The 18,645-nt window shown below is 38.7% G+C and overlaps 1 protein-coding gene across 4 annotated transcripts in view; it reads right to left on the bottom strand.

Annotated features, from left to right (window-relative positions):
* The window catches only part of LOC307203478 (protein FAM169B-like), a 55,277-nt gene that overhangs the window by 30,837 nt on the left and 5,795 nt on the right, over positions 1 to 18,645 (bottom strand). For 3 of the 4 annotated variants that reach the window (XR_013833221.1, XM_079954354.1, XM_079954355.1), the window contains exon 2: positions 3,535 to 3,668. The exons of the other annotated variant lie outside the window; for it this stretch is intronic. Coding sequence is in view for 2 of the 3 variants with exons in the window: in XM_079954354.1 (XP_079810480.1) it covers positions 3,535 to 3,668 (134 nt within the window). In the remaining variant the exon portion in view is untranslated. The remainder of the gene's footprint in view (positions 1 to 3,534; positions 3,669 to 18,645) is intronic. 4 annotated transcript variants of the gene reach the window in all.

Raw genomic sequence — 18,645 nt, 5'->3', positions numbered from 1 at the left:
GGACAGGGCTGAAAGAAACAAAGGGAAGATGTTCCTTAGAGGTCTGTTTTCACTCCACCCCCCAAATGCAACAGAAAATTAAAATAACATTTAGGTTCTGATTATAAACCACAGAAACCAGCATACTTATAAATCACAGCCAAGATTGCATCCTTAGCTCACCCTATTGTGTCTCACTTTTGTAAGGATGCAGCATCACTTAGCGTGCTAAGCTCCTCAGTCCCCCTTCCCCCTCTCCCCAACTGAGCACCAGATGGGATGCTAACTCTGCATCCAGGCACGACAGGTTGAGCTAAGGACAGAACAACAGCCTGAACCCTTTTGTGTCTCTCTCTCCCTCCCTCCCTCCCACCCACCCTGCCTTGTGTTTTATTTAGCTTTGGAAGCAGTTCCATTCTTGAGACGCCAGAGGGCATTGAAAGAATGTTTTATTATGCCAGGCATCCTTTCCTCTCAGGCTACATAAAAACTCACCTTAGGTACACAGGTTTCTCCACTCACCCATGGAAATGACTACGAACCATGTTCCAAAACTGCATGAAGCCATGGTTTCAGTTGGCTTTTTTCGTTGCTCCAGCTCTATAAACTAACGCATTTATGGAAGCCTCCCCCACCCACTTGTCTTGCACTGTGAAGCAGTGACATGGTGAAAGGATGCCAAAAGGATTGAGGGATGGGAGAAAGACTTAAACATCCCATTTCCTTCCAGCTGGGAACAGCCTGCATTGCAGACTTAATCTCTAAGCATTTTATCTCGTCTGCATCAACCCTTTTTGTTCAAACTTTCCATGACAACCCAATGCACATTAGAAAACGCAATTGTTAGAATAAAAACACCCTCTGGCACTGAAAGCAAATCAACTGTATCCAAGCAGTTGCAGATCATGCAATAACAACTTTCAATCTACAGTGTTAATGTCCTCCCAGATCAGGATTATGGGGAAATAAAATCTGCAGCCAGAATCCAATGAGGTACTTCAGTCACACACCCAAGCATTTCTTCGCACGCAGTGGGATTGTTGACATTTTTAATTGAACAGTAGATACATTCATCCCCATGTCATAACAAATGCCGCACTGGAAAGCCCCCTCAGTTTCATAAGAGGCTTCCTATACAGCATGGACAGGTCCTGCCTGAGTAGCAGAAATCAAAAGTACCTTTGGACACACCAATCAAGTCAGATGTAGCCGGATGAAACAGAAACCCATGATCTGAGCAATGCTGGCTCCAGGACTGAAAGGCCTACTCTTTGCAAAGTCCATGGAAGTGGCCATTTCAATTTACCACAATTCCACAAACTGATGCTCTGTCAGGGGCATTTTGGGAAACTGAAATTGTTGTTGTTGTTATTGATCCGCCCTTCACCCTAAGGTCCTAGGGTGGGTTACAATATTAAAACACAATACTGAAAACAGTTTAAAACAACTGACAATCACAAAAATAAGCTGGGCCCTAAAAATATCAAAAGCCAGCATAAAGAGGTGTGTTTTCAGCATTCTCTGGAAGCTGTATAATGAAGGTGCTGGACGCGCCTATGCGGGGATGGAGTTCCACAGCTAAGGGGTCACCACAGAGAAGGCCCTCTCCTGGGCGACCACCATGCCAGCCTCTGAGGGTGGAGGAACTACCAAGGGGGCTCCTGCTTCCTTCTGCCAACCTCAGAACCTAAGGTGGTAAGTAGGGAAGAAGACAGCCTTTGGGGGGTTTGGGTCCTGCGCTGTTCAAGGCTTAAAACACTAATGTGAGCACCTTGCATTGGGCCTGGAAACAAACAGGCAAGCAGTGCAATTGTTTCACTGCAGGTAGGTCACTGGAATACCAAGGTGATATACATGCTCCACAGCGATGGTGAGGGGACTCGGGAGTGAATGTGTCACCAGCTCGATCTCACCATTCCACAGTGAGAAAAGAGCATCAACAGGAGCACCAGCCATGTCTAGTGGAAAGATTCCATCATTCTCCGAGAGAGGAATAACCCAATGGATCCACCACCCATGCAGAAATGGGTAACTACATCCACCCCAAAGCTCACCAGGAAATTGTCCGTGCTGTTGTTGCTCCCTGCTGCTGCCGCTTTGCAAAACCACAGCTGAGGCAGAGCAGCAGGACAGGCTTTATGAGCCATAGTAACATAAGAAGAGCCTTATGGGATCTGGTCAAAGGCTGATCTACTCCAGCATCCTGCTTTCACCAAATAGATCTTTAAAGGAGGCTCTTAAGCAGGACATCAGTGCAATAGCACTGTCCCCAAATGCAAATCTCAGCAACTGGCCTCCAGAGGCATACTGCCTCCCATGCATAGGTAGAGGATAGTCGTTGTAGCTAGTAGCCTCTGAGGAAGGTGAATTGTGTGAGAAAAGTTAGCCAAGCATGAGAAAAAGGAATTGTTGCCAAGTCAGAACGCAACCTTGTAAGAAGCTGTGTGTCAAGAAGCTTATATCTCCAGCTCCTTCTTGCCAAATGTATCCTGGGAGCTGTTTCAGCTGAAATTGCTTATTCAGCTGTACTGAATACTGTAAAAATACTCTTGATTTTAGTAATGGCAGCAACTATGGGCTTGTCCACGCTTGTCCCATGCCTAGAAAGCACAGGTCTGAACAATTTCTCATTCACCCTGCTGCTTTCCCATTGAAAACCCGCTCCTTACCACTGAATCGGAGCAAACGTCAAGCTGCAGAAAACCCAACAGATGTTTGCTTCATTTCAGCAGTAAAAAGCAATATATCCCTGGAGGAAAGGAGTGGGGAAAGCAGAAATGTGGACGAGCCCTATGTTTCAGCATTTCTCTCCAGCCAGCTGCTGTACTCTGAAGAAATCAACTGACTCCTGTTCGGTGTAGTCTATTCCTACTACACCACTGATAAGCTTCATCCTCCATGAATACTCTTTCAAAGCCATCCAAGTTGGTGGCCGTTACTACAATTTGTGGGATAAGACTTGACAGGGTGCTGAAGCCCAAGCAACTGCTTCAGGAAACCAGTTGCTGAGGTGGGATTAAGTCAAGTAAGCTATTGTAGGCAAACCAATGGGCTCATGTTTCAAAGCCCTCTTTAAAAGGCAAGGAAAACAGGCATGGACAACACTAACACCTACAACTGACACACAATTACACAACTCTGGATTGATCTGAACTGATTTACATATTGGAAAACTGGGCTTCTGTCCCTTCCTGATCAACAGGGTAAATAAATTCTATTTGCTTCATTTCAAGCTCAAGATTCTGCACTGGAGAAATACTTTACCATAACTCTAAATGGATATGGCCAATAATGGCCTTTGCCTGGCCTAGCAAGTAGTTTTTGCTTGTTTTTAATTTCAGCCCGTATGAATTTAAGTTCTTAAGTTGCATTTTGCCCACTTCTGCTTTAGAGACTCTTTCACTCTCATCAAGAAACTAAAAAGTCATAGTTTGGCTTGAAACATGTAGTGATTTTTAACTCCATGGGACTAGCCAAGTCATCATTACAAAGAATTCTGGGCAAGGGTGATTTCATTTTGCTACTATCTAGAAAGAAGAAGTAAACTACACTTACTTTCCCTCTTCCTGGAATAGATAAAAACTCAACAGCAGATGATGGCTCCTCTAAAATCTTTGTATAATATGAATGAGCTTCTTCTTCCAGAGCCTCGGGTTTTCCACCTTTAATATCCACTGGATAAAGATGATCTAGGTGAAAGGAGAATGTTAAATATTGGCCTGTTTATGTGTACTGGTCAAACACAACATGAGCGTCAAACTGTGCTGTCGGGTAGCATGATTGCCTTATGAAGAAAATACAATGAAGTTCTTCACACTCTATGCAATAATAAGAATATTTTTAAGCAGTGCTGTGGTGATTTACTATTAAATATGCTACTTCTCACTAGGATTGCAACACTTAATAAATTAAGTGGTTTGATAAGTAGATTAAAAACTAAAATGAACTTTAACACAAGTAGTTATAAAAATTTCAGATGCCATGTGCTATCCTAAAATATATTATTTCATTTTCTTACTCATGGATGGGGAACTGTGGCCACTGATGGACTCCATCTCCCATCATCCCTGACCATTCGCTATGCATGCTTGGCCTGATGGGAGCTGGAGTCCAACAACACCTGGAGCAGGTGTGGGGAATGTTTGGTTCTCCAATTGTTGCTGAGCTACAACTCCAATCATCCCAGGGCAATGGCCACATTTGCTAAGGAGAACAGGAGCTGCAATTCAGCAACATCTGGAGGGCCACAGAATGACCACCCCTGTTCTAAGAGAATGTCTGCTATATACACACACATGCTTCATAAAATACGCATTTCACTCAGAGAACTATATAGGATGATTAATAATTATATTTAAAATAACAAAAGAAAGTATATTTTGCTACAGAATGGTTTAAAAAAAAAATACTGAATATTTTTGTTTAATTGAGCGACAGCCCTACTTCTCTCCAAACTCAAACTTTGACCACAATGGTGTACAACTTTTTGTAGGATCACTCATTCTGTCCCACATAGGAGGGGCCTAAAATGAGAATGTATACGAGAGTATATATAATGAGAGTATATAAAGCAGCAGCAAAACTACAGGAACAGTTTTGCTCCTTCACAGTAGCCAGAACCACAAAGTAACTATAACATTTTCAAGGAAAGGTAGAAAAATGTATCTACCTAATTTCTTATGTTATAACAAAACCACAGCAATAACAACTAGCTCAAAATGGTCTCTTCTTAGATTTCTGCATAAGCAAAGAATTGAGAATTTCCAAATTGGCAAAACAAACCTGAGAGCTATTTCCTTCAAACGGGCTCCACTGACTAAAATCCCTTTAGTTTTTAAAATTTTCAACCTTGCAACTGAGATACATTGCACATTAAATAATTTGTCCACTATCGTACATTCAAAGTCTTTGATTATGGACATTTTCTAAACAAAGTAAATGTTTTTTGCAAGAAATGGAATATATATTTTATATCTATTTAACTAATTTAACAGATCTGTTAAAGATTAGTGGAGAAGTCAGGTGGAGGAGAGATTTAGGCAGTGAGAGCAGGGGCAAGTGTTAAAGCCTCCCCCAACCTGCCGCCCCGAAACTGCTCTGTTCCCAACTGTTCTGAGTGAAAACTTTATCTAAGAGGGTTATTGGGTCACCTTTACACCAATTTTCCTGCCACTACAAAATGCCATTCAGCAGGATAGGCTTCAAAATTACTTCCTGGCCTTCTCAAGCTACCTTCTTAAGGCCTAATATTTCCTAGGAATATTAGCCAGAATGGTGGGTAAAAGGTAAAGTTAAATGACCCCTATATAGTTAAAGCTATGGTTTTCCCAGCAGTGATGTATGGAAGTGAGAGCTGGACCATAAAGAAGGCTGATCGCTGAAGAATTGATGCTTTTGAATTATGGTGCTGGAGGAGACTCTTGAGAGTCCCATGGACTGCAAGAAGATCCATTCTTAAGGAAATCAGCCCTGAGTGCTCACTGGAAGGACAGATCCTGAAGCTGGGGCTCCAATACTTTGGCTACCTCATGAGAAGAGAAGACTCCCTGGAAGAGACCCTGATGTTGGGAAAGATTGAGGGCACAAGGAGAAGGGGACGACAGAGGACAAGATGGTTGGACAGTGTTCTCAAAGCTACCAACATAAGTTTGACCAAACTGCGGGAGGCAGTGGAAGACAGGAGTGCCTCGCGTGCTCTGGTCCATGGGGTCACGAAGAGTTGGACATGACTAAACGACTAAACAACAAAAGGACCCCTGACCGTTAAGTCCTGTCACGAACGACTCTGGGGTTGTGGCGCTCATCTCACTTTACTGGCCTAGGGAGCTGACGTTTGTCTGCAGACAGTTTGTCCGGGTCATGTGGCCAGCATGACTAAGCTGCTTCTGGCAAAACCAGAGCAGCGCACGGAAATGCCATTTACCTTCCTGCTGGAGCAGTACCTATTTATCTACTTGCACTTTGACGTGCTTTTGAACTGCTAGGTTGGCAGGAGCTGGGACCAAACAACGGGAGCTCACCCCGTCGCGGGGATTCGAACTGCTGACCTTCTGATTGGCAAGCCCTAGGCTCAGTGGTTTAGACCACAGCACCACCTGTGTCCCATAGAATGGTGGGTAGTGAACCTCAAAATAAGGCAGGCCATATTAACAACATCTGTGTTTGAGACTATGAGCGCAAGCATACTGGAGTATAGCATACTAGAGTAATCACAAACTGAGCAATACAACAGCGGTTAATTTCCACTGCAAAGCATAAGTCAGCACTTTGTACTAAAGAAACTGTGGGGTGGGTGAGGGGATATAAGATAGGTACACCGGCCCTCCTAGAAGTATGTCAAACAACCATATTAGGCAAAGGGGATCCACTCCACATTAGGAACAAAATGAGACATCATTATTATTTAATGCGCTAATAAGATATTTTTAAATAGAGGAATGCTTTGCAGGATTAATACCAATCTTATTTTTAAAGTATGCACCAGATTTAAGTTCTGGGTATGTGTTCCATAAACAGCAAAATGTGTGGGATTCCATCTATGAAGCTGAAAAGCACCCTGTATTCTATCCCAGTAATGCCTGAATTATGGATACAGCATTTTGTTTGTCCCTCCTGTAAACATGCTGGCAACATAAATCTCTTAACCTTTCAAAATCTCTTAGCAAGTACAGTATTCTTCATAGTGGTTCATGTGAACTTGTGTGATGATGATCAATATATAGAAATACAAAAAGCACAGAAATATCACAGGGCAAAATCTTTAGCTAAATATTCTTGCACTCAACATACTAGGCAGTATATATTTTTTTTATATAATAATTTTTATTAATTGTCCAATTTTAAAACAAAGCAACAACAACAACATAAAAGCATCAACCAATACAAACAAACACACAAATATAGATTCTTAACCTCCTTTTCATAAGCCTCCTTTCTCGGACTTCCCCATACCTCACCCTTTTTGCATCCTTATTTTACAGTTTTTCAGCAACCCTTTTAGCCAATTAAATTTAAATTTATTAAATTTCTCAATTTCACCTTAAGTCATCAAACATTTTCAGCTGTAATTCTGCATCTTCCTTCCCCTTGAAATTTTAACACTGATCAATATTGTAACAGTTCTTAAGATAAGCTTTAAACTTCTTCCAGTCTTCCTCCACCGTCTCTTTCTCTTGGTCACGGATTCTGCCAGTCATTTCTGCCAATCCCATAAAGTCAATCACTTTCGTCTGCCATTCTTCCAGTGTGGGGAGTTCTTGTGTCTTCCAATACTTTGCTAGAAGGATCCTTGCTGCTGTAGTGGCGTACATAAAAAAAGTCCTATCCTTCCTTAACACCAATTGGCCGACCATGCCCAAGAGAAATGCCTCTGGTTTCTTGTGAAAAGTACATTTAAGTACCTTCTTAATTTCATTATAAATCATTTCCCAGAAGGCTTTAATCTTTGGGCAGGTCCTCCAAAGGTGAAAGAAGGTACCTTCAGTTTCATTACATTTCCAACATTTATTATTGGGCAGATGATAAATCTTCGCAAGCTTGACTGGGGTCATGTACCACCTGTAAATCATTTTCATAATATTTTCTCTTAAGGCATTACATGCCGTGAATTTAATACCGGTGGTCCATAACTGTTCCCAGTCAGCAAACATAATGTCATGTCCAACGTCCTGTGCCCATTTAATCATAGCTGATTTAACTGTCTCATCTATTGTATTCCACTTCAGCAACAAATTGTACATTCTTGATACATTCTTAGTATTGGGTTCTAGCAATTCTGTTTCCAATTTCGATTTCTCCACCTGGAAGCCAATTTTCCTGTCTTGTTTAAAAGTTTCCATTATTTGGTAATAATGAAGCCAATCTCGCACCTTGGGCTTTAATTTCTCAAAGCTCTGTAGTTTAAATTCACCGCTTTCTTGTTCTAAAATTTCAGAGTATTTTGGCCATTTGGATTCCATATTAAGTTTCTTCACCTCCTTAGCCTCCATAGGTGATAACCACCTAGGAGTTTTATTTTCCAACAAATCCTTGTACCGAATCCAAACATTATATAATGCTTTCCTAACAATATGGTTTTTAAAACCCTTATGAACTTTAACCTTGTCATACCATAAATATGCATGCCAACCAAACCTATTGTCAAATCCTTCCAAATCCAGAATGTCTGCATTCTCAAGAAGTAGCCAGTCTTTCAACCAGCAGAAAGCTGCCGATTCATAGTACAGTCTCAAATCCGGCAGGGCAAACCCCCCTCTTTCTTTTGCATCAGTAAGTATCTTAAATTTTATTCTGGGCTTTTTGCCCTGCCAGATAAATTTAGATATATCTTTCTGCCACTTCTTGAAACAATCCAGTTTATCCACGATTTGTAACGTCTGAAACAAAAATAACATTCTAGGCAATAAAGGTAAAGGTAAAGGTACCCCTGCCCGTACGGGCCAGTCTTGACAGACTCTGGGGTTGTGCACCCATCTCACTTAAGAGGCCAGGGGCCAGCGCTGTCCGGAGACACTTCCGGGTCACGTGGCCAGCGTGACATCTCTGCTCTGGCGAGCCAGAGCCGCACACGGAAACGCCGTTTACCTTCCCGCTGGTAAGCGGTCCCTATTTATCTACTTGCACCCGGAGGTGCTTTCGAACTGCTAGGTTGGCAGGCGCTGGGACCGAGCAGCGGGAGCGCACCCCGTCGCAGGGATTCGAACCGCCGACCTTTCGATCGGCAAGTCCTAGGCGCTGAGGCTTTAACCCACAGCTCCACCTGCGTCCCATTCTAGGCAGAGTAAAAAAAGACCTAGAAATATGGTAGAATTTGAAGCTTTCCTTGTTAGGCCGAATTGCAGTGATTAAAATGAACGTATTCTAGGCAATACGTTCATTTTAATCACTGCAATTCGGCCTAACAAGGAAAGCTTCAAATTCGACCATATTTCTAGGTCTTTTTTACCTCTGTCCAGCATTTGTCATAGTTATCTTTAAATAAGTTCACATTTTTAGATGTCATGTTAATCCCCAAATATTTTACTTTCTTTGCCACCATTAACCCAGTTTCATTTTGGAATCTCTCTCTTTCAACATTTGTTAAATTTTTTTCCAGAACTTTAGTTTTTTGTTTGTTCAACTTAAATCCTGCCACCTGGCCAAAGAATTGAATTAACTCTAAAACTCTTTTTGTACTAGTGTCTGGCTCTTGTAACGTCAATACTAGGTCATCTGCAAATGCCTTCAATTTATAATGTTTAGCTCCGACCTGAACTCCTTTTACCAGCTGGTCCCCCCGATCATGTTTAACAAAACCTCCAGGACTGATATAAAAAGTAATGGGGATATCGGGCACCCCTGCCGTGTCCCTTTTTCTATGGATAGTTCATCAGTAACCACATTATTTACAATTAACTTAGCCTTTTGTTCAGAATATATTGCACTTATACCATTTTCAAACCTTTGGCCTACCCCCATCCCATGGAGATTCTTCTTCATAAACTTCCAAGAGATATTGTCAAAGGCTTTCTCCGCGTCCACAAAAATCAGGACTGCCTTCGTATTAATATTTACAGTTAGCAGTTCCATAATATCAATTATGTTCCTTACATTATCTGATAAGTGTCTTCTTGGGAGAAAGCCTGCCTGATCCTTATGAATCTCCTCCATTAACACCCTCTTCAGTCTTTTTGCTAAAATGTCAGCAAATATTTTATAATCCACATTAAGTAGTGATATAGGGCGGTAGTTCTTAATCTGGTTTTTTTCAGTTTCAGTCTTTGGTATAAGTGTGATGAAGGCTTCTTTCCACGATTCAGGTGCCTTTTTCCCCTCTAATATTTCATTACAAACCTCCTTAAGCGGCTGTACTAACCATTCTTTCAATGCTTTATAATATCTGGAGGTTAGTCCATCTGGTCCTGGAGATTTCCCTAGTTGCATGTCTTGGATGGCACCCTCCACTTCTTGGTCTGTTATTTTCTCATTTAAAATCAACATACTTTGTTGCGAAATTTTTTGTAATCCGTATTTCTTAAGAAAATCTTCCATGTCTCCTTCATTTTCCGGCCCTTGTGAATATAGTCTCCTGAAATAACTCTGAAAACAATTACTAATCTCATTTGGTTTAAAAATGTTCTTTCCATCCACCTCCAAACTTGTAACTGTATTTAATTTCTGTCTCTTCTTCAGTTGCCATGCTAGAAGTTTCCCACATTTATCCGCTGATTCAAATGTCCTCTGTCTCATTTGCTTAATTTTCCATTCTATCTCTTGGTTCATCAATTCCATATATTCCATTTGATAGAACTTAATTTCTCTCAGGATTTCATGAGACTTTGGTTTAGACCTCAGTTTCTTTTCTCCTTCTTTTATTTTTTCCAGAATCTTATCCTTCCTTTCATTTTGTTTCTTTCTCTTTAAAGAGTTCTGTTGTATCAGAAAACCTCGCATCACGGCCTTACTTGCGTCCCAAATCACTCTTTTCTCAACTTCTGTCCTCAGATTTATCTCAAAGTAGTCCTGCAAAGTTTTTTGGGCCTTTTTGTAAATCTCCACCTCTCTAAATAGGGTGTCATTCATTCTCCATCTGAAAGATCCAGCTGTTGTTAGTTTCATTTCCATCTTCACTGCGTTATGGTCGGAGCATGTCTTTGGGCAATTTCCACCTTTTTTATCCTTGGAGCCATTCCACTAGTAATCCATAATTGATCTATTCTTGTCCAAGTCATTTGTGCCTCTGAGAAGAATGTTCCCTCTCTCTCAAGAGGGTTTCTTGTTCTCCAGATATCAATCAAATCTATATTTTCAGTCATTTCAAAGAAGGTCTTAGGTAGTCTCCCGTCCTTAGAGACCACCTGTCTCTGTGCTTTATCCATGTTTGTGGAGACCACGCCATTCATATCTCCTAGTAAAATCACCTTATGGTCCAAATAATCCGTTAATGTCTCATGCAATTTCTTGTAAAATTCTGCCTTCCCTTCATTAGGTGCATAGATGCCAACTATCAAGATTTTTTCTCCTTGGATTTGTATCTCAATTGCCAAAATTCTTCCATGTTCATCTTTAAAGATCAATTTTGGGTCCAATTTTTCCTTTGCATAAATCACCACTCCTCTTTTCTTGACTTTATCTGATGAGATAAATTCCTGTCCTAATCTTTTATTTATAAGTAATCTTCTATGTGCCCTTGTTATGTGAGTTTCTTGTATACATATCAAAGCCAATTGTTCTCTTTTCAAAATATGAAAAACCTCACGCCTTTTTCTGGGAAGGTTGAGCCCATTACAGTTCCAGGTTAAAAATTGCAGAGACATTATTAGTTAGTTGCCTCCAGCTGCTCCCTGCAGCTGATCTTCTTCCAAAGGTGATTTCAGTCCAAATGTCAAGTTTCCAAGGTCTGCATCAGAGGTCGAGTCAAGGGCTCCTTTCACAAGGTCCTCCTCGTTTCTGTCTAGGAATCGTTCTTTATCTTGCACTGTTCTTATTTTGACTTTTTTTCCTTTGAAATTAAAGGACAAGCCTTGTGGAAATTCCCACCTGAAGGGTATGTTATTCTTCTTCAGCAGGTCAACCAAATTCTTAAAATAAGTTCTTAACTGCAGAATGTATTTTGGGATGTCCTTGTAAATTTGAACAGAAGCATTTCCAATCTGAAGGGTTCTCTGGTAATGTAGATTTAAAATTTTGTCTCTTTCCTCTTTGGATCTCAGAGTTATCAGACAGTCCCTTGGAATCTTCCCGCCTTCCCTTCTACCCAATCTGAAGGCAGTTGTTATCTTAAAGTCATCTCCCTCTGAATTTACCTGCCAAAATTCTGATAACTCTTTTGTGAGAAAGTCCACTAGGTTATCCCCTTCACTTTCAGGGACCAGCCTAAATCTCAAATTCCTCTCTTTCCTCTGCATCTCCCACAAAGACAGGGCCGCCTCATGTTGGTCCAACTTCTTGCAGACTGGTATTAAACTTTCCTGCGTATTTTCAGCAGTAGCTTTAGCCTCTTCTGCAATTTTTCGAATTGTAGCGTTTTCTTGAACCAATTTATTTATGGTTTCTGTGTTAGATGTAATACTTTTCGTATTCAAGTCCAATTTTGTTGTAAGTTCTGTCAGTTGTTTGGTATTCTCCGTGCTCTGCTTGGTCAGGTTTTCTAAAGATTCATTTATTTTGAGTAATGCTTGAGTCAAAACAACTCTTGCTGTTGTCTCACAGAGTGATGAGAGAGAAGTAAAAAAAAAAATCCAAAAGTGGGGGTGGGATAAAATTTGCCAATTTCCTTTTTCTACTTAGATACTGTTTTCTGCAACTGCCTGGGTTATGGAGTGTCTCTTTCAACAGCTCTGTAACTGGAGATTCCAAAATTCCAAGGAGAACTTTGTAGCCAATTTAAATTGCTGGATTACATTTAAAACAGCTATTCATCCACAGCTACGTGTTAAGAGAATATTGAGCCAGAAAAGCTACAATAAACCAGTTTGAATCTATTTAAAACAGAACAAACTTATATGACCCTCACCAACAAAGGGGGGAAATGAGAATAAAAAAATATGAGGGGTTCTCTGCAACCGCAGAAAAGATACAGTGCAACCATCCAGAGAGTATATTTAGAAGAAGAGGCCTCTTGCATTTGAGAGATTCCAGACATTCTAGCCATTGCATTTCTGCAGAGCTGAGAGGGACTGCCATCTTAAATAACCCAAGCTGGTAAACAAGGTCATGACATCACATAGGCTGATTCTACAGCAACAATGTCAACAAAGGTCTCAAACCAGCAGGTTGCAGCCTCAGGTCTTTTACATGTGGTAATTAGCTACATTCACACCAAAAGTAAAATATTTCTGTTGAATCTAAAGGAAATAACATACATAGTTTATGTCCCTGTCTAGGAGTCTTCTGTTAATCATAAAAAGACCAGTTTCAGAAAGGAAGAGAGAAAGAGCTCCGTATCTAAGACACCCAAAAAGGTGTCCTTTCTTCAATTAAAATTAGCACTGAGATCTTAAAAGCAATCAGCCAATTTCCTTTTTTGGATGACTTATTTCTGGACTTGTTTAACTGATTTTAACAACTGCAAACTTAGGCTTTTAGGCACAGGAAATCACATCTTCATGACAGAGATTGGAAGAAGATTCATAAGGTTTTTTTCATATCCTTTATTCTACAATACTTTATAATAGCTTCCACCTTCCAGTACAAAAGGACATTTTGTACTTACTGTATCTATCCACCTGCAAAGCATCCTAAGCATCTGCCACAGATCTGCCTAAATTTGGACAATAAAATTGGTTATCTAGAAAAAAATTCACTGCCCTAAATTAATTGAGAACTGATATAGCATGCTTGACTTATATTTAGGAAACAAAACTAAGGCTGTAATTCTATACTTGCTTATCTGTAAGTAAGCACCACCAAACTCAATTGAACTGACTTCTGAATAGACATGCATAGGGTTACACTGTTTAAAAGGTATCCCATTTTAATTTGATTGAACTGAATGACTGAATGACAACTCAATAGCATATATTTCACTTGCATTAGATTTTAAAGGAGGAAATGATGGCTCAGAAAATTGTTGGAGGGGATGCGCAGTCAAAGGTACATATTTCCATATGTGGTGGTGTTGTGACATCATCAAACCCTTCTGGAATGCTGTTTTCAAATAAATAAGCTTGATATACAACAAAATAATGTCCCCTGCAATAGCACCACTTGCACTTAGGATCCTGTCTGCTCGTGATTATCCTAAAGATGACCTCTTTAGCCTTTCTATTGACTGCTGCTTGTATGGATAGCCAGATGTTGGAAAACCAGTGATGGGCTGAACAATGATTCTTGATATAACAGACTATGCCAGGTGAAAGCAGCAAAGGGCAAATGCTATCCATATTCCTTTTATAGCATATGGCAACTGTTTATTGAATACATACATAGTTCAGGCTGTGGCAGGAATCCACCCAGCACTCATGGGAAAATGTGGTGTGATCTCTTAGAGTTATCGAATGAAACTTTAACACATAGCATGATAAAAGTCTGTAATTTTATGAGGACAAGTTACTTGTTGTTTACTGTTGTAACAATTGTTTTCTCAATATTTACCTTCTGTACCATGAAAATAAATAAGAACAGTATTTTTTAAAAGAAAGGAAAAAAGAAAATTGTTGGCATAACAATGCTTAGCATGCCACAAAAAATTTGCAGATAAACACATTTGCTTTCCAAAGATAGTCACCTGGGGGGGGGAACCAATCACAACTTTGATTTTAGATTCGACTTGTATTCAAACTGCCATTCAAACTGCAATAAATTTTGTGAAATAGGACACACACTAGAGTTAATTACGGTGGCCTCCAAACTCACTTTGCTTGAGATTTAAGATGGATGGAAATGGCATATGTTGACATGATTGCTTAATCACTGCATCATGTAAATCCCACTATAAAACCACAGTTCTGATTAACTGTAGAATAGTTATTTACTGTCTTGAACTAAAATTATGGTCATTCAAACCCACAGGCCTGGATCACCTCATTACTGATTCAACACGGCCTGAAGCCAGCAGGAAATATTATTATTCCATAACCAAAAGAATTTTGCCTTTACAGTACAACAGGAAAAACACAATGCTTTTATGTAAAATCCTGCAAGTTCAATAAAAAGGCCATCAAGCTGTCCTATATGTATTTTAACCAATCTTCTGTTCCAAACCTCTGCAAGCAAGCCAGATCTCTGTCAAGAACTGACCATAGGTTATTGCACAAACTTAAGTTTATTTGCTTAAAGCTGTTCTTACTGGAATTTCAAGTCGTAGAAGCTACCAAATCTCCAAATGAAAGGGCCTTTAAGAAAACCTTCAAATTCTCCTAGTGTAGTGGCAGATGTGGGAAACAAAGAGGGCAACTCATCCTTATGATAGGTAAACTGGTAAGACTACAACCCATCAAACTAAATAGTGACAGGTGCCCTGCCCCCTTTTCACTGTTAAATCCTGCCCCCTTTGGGCAATGACCCAAAAGAGAGATTTTGGAAAGAATCCCAAAGCAATCAAAAAAGAGGCAAGATTTGCGGTGAAAAGGGGACACCTGCCACTTTTTAGTATGATGGATGGTACTTCTACTAATCTTCTGCCAGTTACCCACTTATGACTCACATGGTATTTTAAAGGATTTATTTGTAATAAGAATCCCATGTTCCTTGTGTTGTCATTGAGAGATGAGGTTCCAGCCACTCTAAACTCCCTCCTGACCTTCATAACCTTCAGTTACTATATCAACCTACAGCTGACATCAGTGCTGTTAAAGTGATGAATAATCAAATTATTTCCACACTGGGTACATCAATGATATAATTACCCACTTTCAAATAGAGATCATGCCTGTCCCCGAGTAAAGCCTTTACTGGTTCAATCAAGCATGTTTAGGAAGGCTGAAGGAGTTAATGTAGGTTTGCAGAAGTATAAAAATCAGAATGCTAACTATTGAGGAACAGGCAGCCTGAAGTGGAAAACTGAGTGGAAGGGGGAATGAAATGCAGTCTTATGTAGTATGCTAAGGCTGATTGGCTGGAATAGTGGATTTTTCAATATTTTGTTTTTGTCACATATTACAAAGTATTATCAAAGCGACTCCTCTAATAAAGAACCAATGAAGGAGACTCCTGAACTTTTTAGCAAATTACTGGCCCATGAGATTTTGTTGTTGATAAGATTTGCTGTTAGGAAATATAGCATTTCATGCAAATTATTATTCATCTTCTGCAAAAAATATGGTGTGTAATAAACAGACAGATGTTTTCTGGAGTTTAAAATTAACCTGGAATTTATCCAGCATTGTAGATTTTACTAGTATTTGAATATTTAAAATCCCTTACTTCCAATTCAAACAGTTTTTTGTAGCTATATTACGTTTAAAAACTACACACCTATCTCACACAATGAAAAAATTCAATAATAATAATAATAATAATAATTTATTTATACCCCACCCATCTGGCTGGGTTTCCCCAGCCACTCTATTCTATGTGGTAGGAGATTGTTGTATCACATAGAAGAAAATATCTGGATTGATAAGTTTTATAAATCTGCTTGCTTGCTAAAGAATTACAAATCTGATGTAATACTAATGTGGTAAGTTTTTAAAAATCTGGAATTAAAAACAAAAAAATGAGATTATATTATGAAGCACCTTGTCTTTGTTGGTTGAAGGAATGGATGACATTGGAGAATTCACATATTTTAGACTTAGACGGCCATAATAATATTTTAGGTTGGCACGCTTATTTATGATATCAAAAGGTGAAAGTACATAAAGGATTTACAAATCATATAATTAGAAAAAAATGGTATAGAGTATGTGATAAATACAAAAAAATTATTAGAGGCAAAAACACCACTTTGGCTCTCACTGTTGGAAGCTATAGTGGTAAAGAATAATAATATGATAGAAGGGTGGACAACTTATAGAGATTTATTAAAACAAGGGAGGAGAGCATCAAATGAAATAATTTAAGGAATTATCAGGAAAATTAACAACATGGATACAATATCATCATTTGAACTAAGTATTTAATAAAGATAGGATACGAGGGTTTGGGGAACAAATATCACAACTGGAGAGAGATCTGCTGCAATGTAATGAAAAAGTGTTATCTAAAATTTATAAGATATTATTGGATGGGAGACAAAGGATGAGCAACTAAAATCCTCAATGATACATTGGGCAATAGATATTGGTCATAATATAGATATGGAAGCATGGGAACGATTGTGGAATATGGATATAAAGCTTACAACATGCTATGGTTTAAGAGAAAATTATTTGAAAATGTCACATCGATAGTACCTACTTAACACCGAGGAAATTGGCAAAAATGTATAAAATGTATCAATCAAAATCAAATAAGTACTGGAAATGTAAAGAAAAAGAAGGTTCTTTTTATCATATGTGGTGGTCTTGTAGTAAGGTTAAAGCTTACTGGGAAATGATATATTTAATGAATTGAAAAAGATGTTTAAAATAACATTTTTAAAAAAAACACACAGAAACTTTCATTTGGGAAATTATAGGGATGGAACGATCCAAACTGTATAGAAATTTATTCATTTATGTGACTACAGCGGAAAGAATGTTAGTTGCCCAAAAATGGAAAGAAGAAGTCCCAGCAAAAGAAGAATGTACAAAAACTTATGGAATATGCAGAAATGGCAAAACTTACTGGAAAAATAAGAAATCAAGATAACAAACTTTTTATAAAAGAATGAAAATGGTTTATTGAATATTTACAAGTAAACTGTAAACATATAAGACCATTGACAGGATTATTGTAACAACCTGCAGTTTTATAAGGTAAATGAATAGAATAAATGAGTAAAGTTAATTTGGAATATGCAGAAAATATAAAAAAATAAATTTAAGGAACTGCAGAAAGAGGGGGAAGGAAGTCGAGTTTTGAAATGTTAAAATGATTGTAAAATTATTGAAATGTATAAAACTGAAAATCATAAATAATATAATAATTTTAAAATAAAAATATAAAACTGCATACAACTAGAGAAGGAATTCAAGCTGCAGCAATATCATAGGAAAATTTGCTCGAATCTTTGCTTTCCAAAGCTGAAGTAGGAATATGAAGCAGAGCCATCATTATTTTCATCAAAGAGAGGAAGAAGGTCTGAACAGTCACACCTGATTTGAAATAAATCTGATTTATTTATTACAGATGGGAAAATAAGGCTGAAAGAATGCAGTCCTGAATATCATTTGGCAAAAGGGCGGCTCACAAATGAAAGAAAGAAAGAAAAGAAAAATATACTACCAACAATTCTAACAAATAGACCAACTGAGGTTTATGGTGGTATAGTTTTGTGCAACCAACTTTAATTCTGAGGCATCAATCAGAGACAAGAAAATCAATTTTAATGATAAAGCAGAGACATAAAGGTTTCAGTTATGGGGGTTTGACATATCTCCAAAATATAACTGTATAGAAAACTGGAGGTGGAGGAAAAAAGAATATGTTACTGGTATGCGTAAAAAAAGGAAAGAAAAGGTGTGGGATTAGCAGCTTAATTTCAAAGCAGAAAATTGACTTAGACTTTGCATAAACAATGCTATACCTTTAAGCGTTCTGACTGACAGTCAGGGTTGAAAAACAACCATTCAGTCTGAAAGCAGAGCCTATTAAAAAGCATGATGTTTCTAAACAGCATCTGTTATGTACTAATAAGCATTATTTAAAGGACACAGACCTTTAATTGCTTCCAAACATGCACTTATTCAAAATTGCCACAAGGCAATTTTACCAAAAGCATCACATGAGCCCACAGGAATCCCAACAATACAATACAAAATGTTTTTTAGTTTTAATTTGACTTGAAGTCTCAGAGCGCAATGAACGCATAGAGAGGCACTTTTTGCGAATTGTATGAAAATGTTTGTGAAGCTTCACAAGAATGAATTGCAAATAAGAATTACATCAGAGCTATTTGCCATCTGTTGTCAGCAATGGTGTCTTGCTAAAACTGGTCACCAGACTGCAGTTTTGTAAGTTTAAAAGGCAACCTTTTAAATGTGTAACTAAGCAGAAGGCTCTGTGTGTGCTTGACCTAAAACCTGGAAGTCACTTGGCAAATTCATCACAAAGCATGATAAGGATTTTTCGCATGCTTTTTTATTTAGAATACATAATGTTGCT

This window comes from Podarcis cretensis (assembly GCF_951804945.1).
Source record: "Podarcis cretensis genome assembly, chromosome: 14".
Classification (NCBI taxonomy): Eukaryota; Metazoa; Chordata; class Lepidosauria; order Squamata; family Lacertidae; genus Podarcis; species Podarcis cretensis.
This window is presented reverse-complemented; position numbering and strand designations above follow the sequence as displayed.